A 10,319-nucleotide genomic window follows, 5' to 3' on the forward strand; every position below is an offset into this window, starting at 1 on the left:
ATGGGCGAGATTTTTTGCAATATCGTTCTAAGTTAGTCGAATTAAGTCAATATGAGTTGAATTTTGTTTCATGGTACTTATAAACATACACTCATTCATTTACAACCTCCAAAAACATGGAAAACACATATTTTGAATAAAAGTCATTATTCTCGCCCATGGGCCAAAATGTTTCTGCCCATGGGCGAGATTTTAATATCGCTCTAAGTTAGTCGAATTAAGTCAATATGAGTTGAATTTTGTTTCATGATACTTATAAACATACATTCATTCATTTACAACTTCCAAAACATGGAAAACATATATTTTGAGTAAAAGTCATTATTCTCGCCCATGGGCCAAAACTGTTTTTCGCCCATGGGCGAGATTTTTAATATCGCTCTAAGTTAGTCGAATTAAGTCAATATGAGTTGAATTTTGTTTCATGATACTTATAAACAGACATTCATTCATTTGCAACTTCCAAAACATGGAAAAACATATATTTTGAGTAAAAGTCAATATTCTCGCACATGGGCGAGATTTTTTAATATCGCTCTAAATTAGTCGAATTAAGTCAAAATGAGTTGAAATTTGTTTCATGATGCTTACAAACATACACTCATTCATTTACAACCTCCAAAACATGAATTCTGATAGAAATTAAACATTCTCCCATTGGCCAGCCCATGGGCCACTGTTCGCCCATGGGCCTGCCCATGGGCGAGCGAGTTTAAATTTAAAGTTTTCGAAAGAATTTTTTTTCATTTTTTCGTCCTTGGCATATATTCATAACAACTGCATGTTTAATTAGGTCAAATCCCTTGTCAGAAAGTGCCCACAGTGCGGAGAGTTTCTGGACTTTTGTGAGTCCAGAATTAAATTGTGACGTGTTAATTATTCAGTAGATCGGTCGACTTTATCAAGGAGTTGTTTCTCCTTCCGTAAAATCACTTTTACCATTTTCTGACGTAATTGTCTGATTTCATCTTTTATACTTTGCGCATTGGGACTCTATTTCTACAATTTGAGATTTCCTGAAAATTATTCTGTTTTCTGAAGTTGTCATTTTGAGTTTCAGTTCTTGGTTTTGATTTGACAGGTGTTCTCTGACAACAGGGGTCATGTTATCTAAAGTATCAACATCGTCACATTTCCTGTGTTTTATACTGCAGCATGTATGACAAATGGCCACCCTACAATCCTTACAGAACAACTTAATCTGTTCGTCTTTGTGGATTTTACATATGAAGCGTTGCTTGGCTTTTCTCTTGGTGGTATCAGACAAACCCACAACTTCATGGTCACGTGACATTGGCATCATGTTGTGCATCTTCAGACATCCATCACAGAAGACATCGTCACAGACGGAGCACCACGAGGTGGCAGGAGTTGTCTTCCCTTGTACTTTGCAAACACTGCAGATATTTACATGGGCCGCTGTAATGGCAAAGAACAAGCTGTTTTTGTTCTGGATAAAGGAACACATATATAAGTGTATTGAAATTTCCTAGAATCAGTTACATTGTACAATAATTAACTTAGAGACAAATGATAGTGTTGGAAATTGAATTTCAAGACAATAAGAATTTGAGAAGAATCAATGCAAATGTCGATAATAAATGTCGACTGATGTAATGAGTTAACAGGATACCAAACACCAGAAAAATTGAAATAGTGTCAAATGAAAATATTTCATAAATCATTTGCTGAGTGCATACATTCATTCAATCTTAAAATTACAACAAAACACATTTTTTACATATTTCCACAACATTTAAAAATAATGATTGAACGTCAAGTGTCAATTCGTTACCTTTGCTCCCAGGTCCAAAGTCGTCCATCAGCCCCTGTATGACATGGCTTGGTTTCAGCTGACTGACCCACTCCTCTACTGGACTGTCAGGGGTGGTCACCTTCGTCAGTTGTCTACAGGAGGGACATGGGATGGACTTGGCTTGTATTGCTTCAGGCTGTGTGTTGGTGTATTTCAACAGACAGGACTTACAGAATGTGTGATTACACTGAAGTGTGGCAGGGTCTGTGAACACCTCGGTACAGATGACACAGGTGAGGTGGTGGTCTGTCAGTATCTTGGCGGTCGCCATCTGAAGAGGAATACATGGTTTAAATATCAATGCGGTCAACACCGACATCCAAGTCGTAGCATCTTAATATGTCACTCACAGTTAGAGTGCATATGACTGTATACGGAAGACACCTCGTCTTTTGACTTTAGTTCCATGCATTTATTAGCAATTGACGTACACATCATAGAGTGAAAAAACTGGGGAAAAGTATGCATATTTTCCAGGAGTATTGTTTTAATGAGAAACTACAATTCTAGATGCTAGGTATTAGAATCTGTTAAATCTTATATGTCACGCACGCACGCGCGCGCACACACACACATCCAAAGCGATGAAGACGAAGCGGCTGCAGTTGCAAATCGCGCGATGTATAAAGGACATAACTCGGATCACATAGTGTATCGCCACAAAGCCGTGATGTTCTGTACCAGTTTGTCTCCGTGTTAATTACACATTGATGACACAAACACTTTGTAGAAGGGCACCGAGATAGGTAGCCATTTTCAGCACTGACATTTCAACAGCTGACACCACACCGGTAAATACGTTAGTCCATGTTGACACAAAGTCTACTTTCTGTATTAAAGCGAAACCTCTGTCCTAACCTGCGCTGAAACTAAGTGAACTAACCTTCCCTTACTCGCCAGATAACAGTCCAAAATCAGAAGAAATGTTGGCTAAAAACACAAGGTACTGTTATAGGTAGTAATATCTGTGTTTGTATTGTGTCATATTATAACGTGAGACTTACCACAATTACAACACCGTGAATCGACAGGCTGTCCCCGCTCCACTTCCTGGTTGTCGTCGTGTGTGTCACGTGACGACGCTTCGTTCACGTGATATACTGACGACGGGTATGTTCCCGCGTCAAAGAACAACATTTAAACACTTATTTACAATATTTTTTCGAGTTGTTGTGTGTACGGGTTTATGATAAATTGATGGATTTGTTCATTGTACTGTGTAGTGAGAGAGAGGCTGAAAATGTGTTATGATTTGTAATTGTAAAAATGATTTCTCTATTGTGAGGTATTTTATAACGGCTCCATAAATGGTTTTTAACTGTTTGCGACCTTATCAGTCTACTCGCGTTTCAAAAACTTTTGTTATTTCTAAGGACGGTGGGATAGCTTAGTAGTTAAACTGTTCGCTCGTTAGGCCGAATGTCCAGGTTCGATTCCTCACATGGCTACACTAAGTGAAGCCCATGTCTGGTGTTCATTGCCGTGATATTGCTGAAATATTGCTAAAAGCCGCGTAAATCCCACCTCACTCACTCATTCGTAATTTCTAATTTTCATGTTATCATTTTCTTTAGCATGCTGTTTAAAAGTGTCGTTACCTGTGCGCATTAGTGAAGCAAATTATTGGTAATCATTAGAGGAGAGTTTATTTAATGTGTGTTGTGTTCAAGGTGTCGCCTCAGGCAGATAGCTAAATAAACTGAATGAAGCCGAATTGTGTGTTTTGTGAAGAAGGGAGTTGCCATATATGTTATATTTGGCATTTCACTTCCTCAGTACAGTACAGATTTTAGTGTGTTGTTGGGTTAAGGTCTATCCATGATTCTATCCCACACCCAGAGTCAGTACCTAATCACTAGCACACAAAGTCAGCTGTCTAACCCACTCAGCCTTCAGGGCTTCCACAAAAATGTAAGTCGGACAACTGCTAGTCTTGACCACGGTCTTTGTGTACCCCTGAGATGAGCCTCTCCCACCCTACCCGCCCAACTCACTTTTGACGTCCCTCCTGTCCACCCTACCCGCCCCACCAACTTTGATGTCTCCCCCGTCCATTCTACCCGCTGTACTACCTTCACTTTGACGTCCCTCCCTGTCCACCCTCCTACCCGCCCCACTCACTTTGACGTCCCTCGGTCCATCCTACGCGCCCTCTCACTCCACTCTTGACGTCCCTCCTGTCCATCCTACGCTTCTCCCTCCACTATGATGTGCCTCCCGTCCATCCTACCATTCACCACCCACTCTTAGACGTCCCTCCTGTCCATCCTACCTGCCCAACCCACTTTGACGTCCCTCCCATCCACCCTACCTGCCCTACTCACTTTGACGTCCCTCCCATCCATCCTACCCGCTCCACTCACTCTGACGTCCATCCAGTCCATCCTACCTGCCCCACGAACTCTGGACGTCCCTCCCGTCCATCCTACCCGCCCCACCTACTTTGACGTCCCTCCCGTCAACCCTAACCGCTCTCTACTCCACTTTGACGTCCCTCCCATCCATCCTACCCGCCCCACTCACTCTGACGTCCCTCCTGTTCATCCTACCTGCCCTACACACTCTGACTTCCCCTCCCGTCCATCCTACCTGCTCCACTCACTCTGACGTCCCTCGAGTCCATCCTACCCGCCTCACCCACTTTCATGTCCTTCCACTCCATCCTACCCGCCCCACCCACTCTAACGTCCCTCCTGGTCCATCCTACCTGCCCCACCCACTTTGACGTCCTCTCTATGCATCTTATCCGCCTCCACTCCACTCTGACGTCCCTCCCGTTCATCATCCTACCCTGCCCTACTCACTTTCGACGTCCCTCCTGCACATCCTACCTGCTCCACCTACTTTCTGACGTCCATCCCGTCCATCCTACCTGCCCCACCAACTCTGACGTCCCTAACGTCCATCCTACCCGCTCCACGCACTTTGACGCCAGTCCCGTTCATCCTACCTGCCCTACTCACTTTGACGTCCCTCCTGTCCATCCTACCCGCCCTACCCACTCTCACGTCCCTCGCGTTCATCCTACCCGCCCAACCAACTTTGACGTCCCTCCCATCCACCCTACCCGCCCTACTCACTTTGACGTCCCTCCCATCCATCCTACCCCGCCCTACTCACACTTTGACGTCCCTCCCATCCATCCTGCACCTGCTTCCACTCACTCTGACGTCCATCCAGTCCATCCTACCTGCCCCACGAACTCTGACGTCCCTCCCGTCCACCTCTACTCCGCCCCCACCCACTTCTGACGTCCCTCCCGTCCACCCTACCCGTCCTACTTCCTACTCACTTTGACGTCCCTCCCGTCCATCCTACCTGCCCTACTCACTTTCATGTCCTTCCCGTCCACCCTACACGCCCACCCTATCGCCCCACCTTATTTTGACCTCCTCTTCCCGTCCACCCTACCCGTCCCACTCCACTTTTGACTTCCTCCCTGCCCACCCTACCCGCCCCTACCCACTTTGACGATCCTCCTGTGCATTCCGGACCTGCACTACCCTGCTTTTGACGTCCCTCCTGTCGACCCTACCCGTCCCTACTTCACTTTGACGTCCTCGGGTCCATCCTTTAACGCCTACCTACTTCTTTGATGTCCCTCCCATCCATCCTACCTGCTCCACTCACTTCCCTGACGTCCCTCCAGTCCATCCTACCTGCCCCACCGAACCTGACGTCCTGTCCCGTCCACCTCTACCCGCCCCACTTCACTTTGACGTCCTCGGTCCATCCTACGCGCCCCACCAACTCTGACGTCCCTCCTGCCCTCACCCACTCTGATGTCCCTCCCGTCCATCCTACACGCACCACCCACTCCCTGACGTCCTCCCGTCCATCCTGTACCCGCCCAACCAACCTTTGACGTCCCTCCCATCCACCCTACTTCTCGCCCTACTCACTTTGTCCGTCCCTCCCCGTCCATCCTACCCGCCTCACCTACTTCGACGCCCCTCCCATCCATCCCACTCCTGCCCTACTTCACTTTGACGTCCCTCCCATCCATCCTACCTGCTCCACTCACTCTGACGTCCATCCAGTCCATCCCACCTGCCCCCACGAACCTGTCCCTCCCGTCCATCCTACCTGTTCCACCTACTTTGACGTCCCTCCCGTCAACCCTAACCGCTCTACTCACTTTGACGTCCCTCCTATCCATCCTACCCACTCCACTCACTCTGACGTCCCTCCCGTTCATCCTACCCGCCCTACCCACTCTGACCTCCCTCTCGTCCATGCTTCCCAGCTCCACTCACTCTGACGTCCCTCCCGTCCATCCCACCTACCCTACCCACCCACTTCTAACGTTCCTCCTGTCCATCCTACCTGCCCTGCCCACTTTGACGTCCCTTCCATGCATCTTTTATCCGCTCCACTCACTCTGACATCCCTCCCGTTCATCCTACCCGCTTCTACTCACTTTGACGTCCCACCCGTTCATCCCATCTGCCCCACCTACTTCGACGTCCATCCTCCATCCCACCTGCCCCACTCAATCTCTGACGTCCTCCCCGCCCATCCTACACTGCTCCACTCTCACTTTGACGTCCTCCCTGTTCATCCTACTTCAGCCCTACTTCTTACTTTGACGTCCTCCCCATCCATCCGCATCTGCTTCCACTTCACTTCTGACGTCCATCCAGTCCATCCTACCTGCTCCCACGAACCTGTCCCTCCTGTCCATCCATTTGCCCCACTTCTACTTTGACGTCCTTCCTGTCAACCCTAACCGCTTCTACTTCACTTTTGACGTCCTTCCTATCCATCTTCTACGACTTTACCTTCACTTCTGATCGTCCCTCCTTGTTCATCCGGTTCTGCCCATCCACTTTGACCTCCCTCTCGTCCATGCCCAGCTCCAGTTTCTTACTTTGATCGTCCTCCCGTCCATCCTACTCCACCCCACCTCCACTTTCTAACGTCTCCTCCTGTCCATCCTACTCCTGCCCTGCCCACTTTGACGTCCTTCCTCATGCATCTTATCCGCTCCACTTCCACCTGACATCCCTCCCTGTTCCATCCCACCCGCCCCTACTTCACTTTGATCGTCCCACCCGTTCATCCGTCTACCGCCCCACCTACTTCTGACGTCCATCCCTCCATCCTACCTGCCCCCACTAACCACCTGACGTCCCTCCCTGTCCATCCTACCTGCCTCCACTCACTTTGACGTCCCTCCCGTTCATCCCACCAGCCCTACTCCACTCTTTGACGTCCCTCCTGTCCATCCTACCAGCCCTACCCACTCCATCGTCCTCAAGTTCATCCTACTCCTCATGCCCTACTCACTTTGACGTCCCACCTGTTCATCCCACCTTCCGCCCGACCTCACTTCTGTCCATCCTCCTCCATCCTACCTGCCCCACTAACTCTGACGTCCTTCCTGCCCATCCTACCTGGGCTCCACTTAACTTTGACGTCCCTCCCTGTTCATCCTACCAGCCCTACTTCACTTTCATCGTCCCTCCTGTCCATCCTACCTCAGCTCCCATCCACTTCTGACGTCCCTCGTTCATCCTACCTGCTCAACTCCACTTTGACGTCCCTCCCGTCCATCGTACACGGCCTACTCACTTTGACGTCCATCCCTTCCACACTACCCGCCCCATCGACTCTGACGTCCCTCCCGTTCATCCTACCCGCTCCACACATCTTTGGACGTCCCTTCCCTGTCCATCCTACCAGCCTCACCGACTTTCATGTCCCTCCAATCCATCCTACCTGCTCCTACTCACTTTGACGTCCCTCCCTGTCCATCCTACTCTGCCCCACTTCTTTTGACGCCCTCCTCCCATCCATCCTACCTGCCCCTACTCACTTTGACGTCCCTCCCATCCATCCTACCTGCTCCACTCCTTCACTTCTGACGTCCATCCAGTCCATCCTACCTGCCCCACGAACTTCTGGATGTCCCTCCCTGTCCACCCTACCTGTTCTACTCCACTTTGACGTCCTCCTGTCCACCCTACCCGCCCTACTCCTTTACTTTGACGTACCTCCCTGTCCACCCTACCTGCCCCTACCCACTTTGACGTCCCTAAAGTCCATTCTACCTCCCTACCCACTTTAACGATCCTCCTGTCCATTCTACCCGCACTACTCACTTTGACGTCCTCCTGTCCATCCTACCTGCCCTACTCACTTTCATGTCCTTCCTGTCCACCCTACACGCCCACCCTATCGCCCCCACTTATTTTGGACTTCCTCTCCCGTCCACCCTACCCTGCCCTACTCACTCTGACCTCCCTCCTGCTTCCATCTCCTACCTGCCCTACCCACTTTGACGATCCTCCTGTCCATTCTACCCGCACTACCCACTTTGACGTCCCTCCTGTCCACCCTACCTGCTCCTACTCATTTTGACGTACCTCCTGTCCACCCTACTCCGCCCTACCCACTTTGACGTCCCTAAAGTCCATTCTACCCCTCCCTACCCACTTTGACGATCCTCCCGTCCATTCTACCCGCACTACCCACTTTGTCGCCCGTCCCGTCCGTCCTAACCGCCCCACGCACTCTGACGTCCCTCCCGTCCATCCTACCCGCCCCACCCACTTTGACGTCCCTCCCGTCCATCCTAACCTCTCCAACCTCTCTGACGTCCCTCCTGTCCACCCTACCCGACCCACCCACTCTGATGTCCCTCCCCGTCCACCCTACCTGTCCTACCCACTCTGACGTCGTTCTCCCTCCACCCTACCCGCCCCTCCCAATCTGACGTCCCTCCCGTCCCTCCTACCCGTCCTACCCACTCTGACGTCCCTCCCGTCCACCTCTACCCGCTCCACCCACTCTGACGTCCCTCCCGTCCACCCTACCTGCCCCACCCACTCTGACGTCCCTCCCGTCCTTACAGGATATAATTGTTTCAGGTTCTGTATAAACAATCCCAATGGAACAGTTCTGTATGAGAAGAATTTCAGCTTGCAATATAAGGGGGGTGCAGTAGGCAAGCTGGCTAAGGCACCAGGCTAGTGACCCAGCGAGGCTGAGGTGTCGAGGATCGAGCCCACCTGTGACCGGGTGTAAAAACCTTGGAGGCAACTTTGTGTGCAGACTCTTTCAGTGTTGTCACAACCCCTAGTGTACAGTATCCTGTGCACTTAAAAGACCATATGGTGGCCACATGATTATGTGCAAACCCATAGTTGCGGGTACAGCAACGTGCAGTGAACTTGGACCAAACACTGTGACTATGTGTCCCAGTCCACCCAGCTGTGAATGGGTACCTCGTTAGGATTAGAAAGCCGCAATAACTCGGTGCGCCTAATGGCTGCAACAGTTGTATACTACCCAGGGAGTTGAGATTGATAATACGATGTGCCGTTGAGATTGACATCCAATGATCGAGGTGGAAAAAATACCAGCGCCTTCAGCATGCACTAGTTGCGTGGATATGTGCGCCATATAAATATCCTATATCCTATGAGCAGACTATCAGAAGTACATACCTGTACATTCAGTGTCGAAAGTGTCGGACGTGTTGATCTCATCCAAAATTAGCTCCTAGACCTGAGACCATAATACTCTTTCCCCGTTAAGGAATCGGTCAAGGAAGCAGTCGGAAGTGACGGTCGCCTTCGTTGTGAAACCTTAATCATGCACTTAGACCAACTGTGTTTTCGAGGACTTGAGATCGTGTACGGGAAGAGTTACTTCCCTTAGACCATCCTGAAGGGATTACGTCAGTTTATCAGTTTTAACAAAGATAGTGGGTTCTCTGTTTTTGATGGTTCTTTGTTTTAGTGTCACAGTCTAATAACATCTCCGTGGAGAAAGTATGGATTTCAGCTTCTGTATTATGAAAAACTCGATGTTTTGTTAATAGTCGTAACGTAAAGGAGGGCAAGTAGGTAATCTGAGCTGATAGGTGATATCGCTGCGAGTGTGTGAGTGAGTTAGCAATATTCCAGCGAATTCACTGCAGGGGACACCAGATATCGGCTTCACACATTGTACCCATAAATGGAACAAGGGTCTTCGGCGTGACAAGCGATTGCGTTTACCACTATGCTACCACACTGCCCTTTATCATGATTTCAACGTCTGGGTGGTCATGAGCTTCCCATGCTTGCTGTATAAAGCAAGTAGTAGGATGGTGTGGTCAGACTCACAGACTTATTTGATGTCTGTCATCCGATACACATTACTCATTAATCTCACTTTAATCACTGGATTGTCTGGTCCATACTCGGTTATTTTCGTGTTGTCAGACCTTCAGACTTGTTTGATGCACGCCATCCCATATAATTTGCTCCTTGATGCCATGTTAATCACTTGATTGCCTGGTCCAGATTCAGTTGTCTTCAGACCATTATCACAAAACTTGATTATTTCTTAGGCAATGAGCAATAAACATACAACAAGAATGGGCAACATTCCTCTAGATGAGATGCGCTCTAATCCTAACTCTGACAATGAAATGACAAGTGCGTGAGAAATGCTTTTTTCGCAACGTCTCACACGCACTCATGCACCCACAGAGAGACAGTTCCAAGTTAAA

At 49.0% G+C, this 10,319-nt stretch overlaps 1 protein-coding gene across 3 annotated transcripts; it reads right to left on the reverse strand.

Moving 5' to 3' along the window:
- Positions 1-886: 886 nt before the first annotated feature.
- LOC124258049 (E3 ubiquitin-protein ligase TRIM13-like) lies at positions 887-9,640 on the reverse strand. Of its 3 annotated transcripts, none has more exons than XM_046692123.1 (3): positions 9,268-9,622; positions 1,796-2,087; positions 887-1,419 (listed from the first exon to the last, which is right to left on the reverse strand). In XM_046692123.1, the coding sequence occupies exons 1-3, from the start codon at positions 9,307-9,309 to the stop codon at positions 965-967; spliced, it is 789 nt and encodes a 262-aa protein (XP_046548079.1). In that variant the 5' UTR covers positions 9,310-9,622; the 3' UTR covers positions 887-964. The 3 variants fall into 3 exon arrangements, with proteins under 3 accessions (XP_046548079.1, XP_046548080.1, XP_046548081.1); XM_046692124.1 differs by lacking the exon at positions 9,268-9,622 and adding an exon at positions 2,821-3,761; XM_046692125.1 differs by having other exon boundaries at positions 1,254-1,450; positions 9,268-9,640.
- Positions 9,641-10,319: the final 679 nt, after the last annotated feature.

Source organism: Haliotis rubra, unplaced genomic scaffold (genome assembly GCF_003918875.1).
Source record: "Haliotis rubra isolate DU_JTF1 unplaced genomic scaffold, ASM391887v1 Scf68, whole genome shotgun sequence".
Lineage (NCBI taxonomy): Eukaryota > Metazoa > Mollusca > Gastropoda > Lepetellida > Haliotidae > Haliotis > Haliotis rubra.

What these genes read in the sequence shown, in the direction of transcription:
- LOC124258049 (XM_046692123.1), bottom strand. Translation starts at nt 9,309, where the DNA reads ATGAGATCAACACGTCCGACACTTTCGACACTGAATGTACAG. An exon ending in TTTCGACACTGAATGTACAG is followed by an intron (nt 2,088 to 9,267) that starts GTATGTACTTCT and finishes ATTCCTCTTCAG; the next exon opens with ATGGCGACCGCCAAGATACT. An exon ending in CTTTGGACCTGGGAGCAAAG is followed by an intron (nt 1,420 to 1,795) that starts GTAACGAATTGA and finishes TTGCCATTACAG; the next exon opens with CGGCCCATGTAAATATCTGC.